Here is a 979-nt window from a genome sequence, read left to right on the forward strand (position 1 = left end):
AACCACTTCTGGTTGCAGAAATGCCCCCAGGCGAAATCAGTGAAGTCCGGCTGCGTGAAAGTCCGATTTCTTCGTTCGTTGAAATCCGCCATCAACTTGATACAAAACTCGTGAAGGAAATCCAAAAAACCCGCCTGCTCGATCCCCGTTGTGACGCGCCCAGACACTCTCGCTGATGTTGGATGTGGTATGGCCGTACCGCGGGTGATCTCTGAGCCGAGCCTTGGCCATAAAAATGCTGGCGGCTTACAGCTTCTCTATGTACTCTGCCGCCGCGTGCCCGATTATCTGTCGAACCTCGTCGATGGCGGCGTTCAACCGCACCTCACTCCGCTCTGTTGGCATTCTTCGGAATAGCCTCTCAGCGTCAGCTCCGAACTGTTGGCCGATGTTCACTGCGACGTGCTGAATGCAGTGATAGTGATGAGCCCACGGAAGAACCTCTTGACAAGCCGGTACAAGGCCTTTTCCTCGATCGGACACCAACGTTCGAATGCAGACTTCGGCCGGTGTGCCATCTGCATCATCCTTATAGAAGTCGTTGATCGTGTCACGGAAGAAAGTCAGGAGCTTAACCCAGATGTCCTTCGTTTCAGTCCCTGCAGCCACCCCGTAAACCATTGGTAAAACTTGATTTTCTCCATCAACAGTGCAGATGCAGAGGCCTATGCCGTACGTCGAACCCTTCAGATGGCAGGCATCCAGAGAAAAGAAGCCCTTGCAAAAATCGACGGCCTTCAGGCAAGCGTATGGGAAAATAAACGCATGCCTGAACTCGTTCGTCTCCTCATCAATCTCCAGATCGCACTTACCTCCCCCATCGGTCCCGAGTTCGCGAATCATTTCGAGGAAAGGTTTGATTTTCTGAACGCGTTCCGCCTCACTGCCCTGAAGCTTCTTTAGAATGTTGGTGCGCGCACGGTTCACGGCCAAATAACTGGCATCGTTCTCGAATCTTTCCTGCTCGTAGGACATGAGG

At 52.7% G+C, this 979-nt stretch overlaps 1 protein-coding gene across 1 annotated transcript; it reads right to left on the reverse strand.

The window, feature by feature from the left end:
* Nucleotides 1-246: 246 nt before the first annotated feature.
* Nucleotides 247-843, reverse strand: VTN31DRAFT_2377 (uncharacterized protein; the record flags this gene model as incomplete). Its single annotated transcript, XM_069402538.1, has 1 exon — nt 247-843. One exon carries the CDS (start codon nt 841-843, stop codon nt 247-249), a length of 597 nt encoding a protein of 198 aa, XP_069257122.1.
* Nucleotides 844-979: the final 136 nt, after the last annotated feature.

The sequence above is a fragment of the Thermomyces dupontii genome (assembly GCF_041956625.1).
Source record: "Thermomyces dupontii strain NRRL 2155 unplaced genomic scaffold VTN31scaffold_15, whole genome shotgun sequence".
NCBI classification, from domain to species: Eukaryota; Fungi; Ascomycota; class Eurotiomycetes; order Eurotiales; family Trichocomaceae; genus Thermomyces; species Thermomyces dupontii.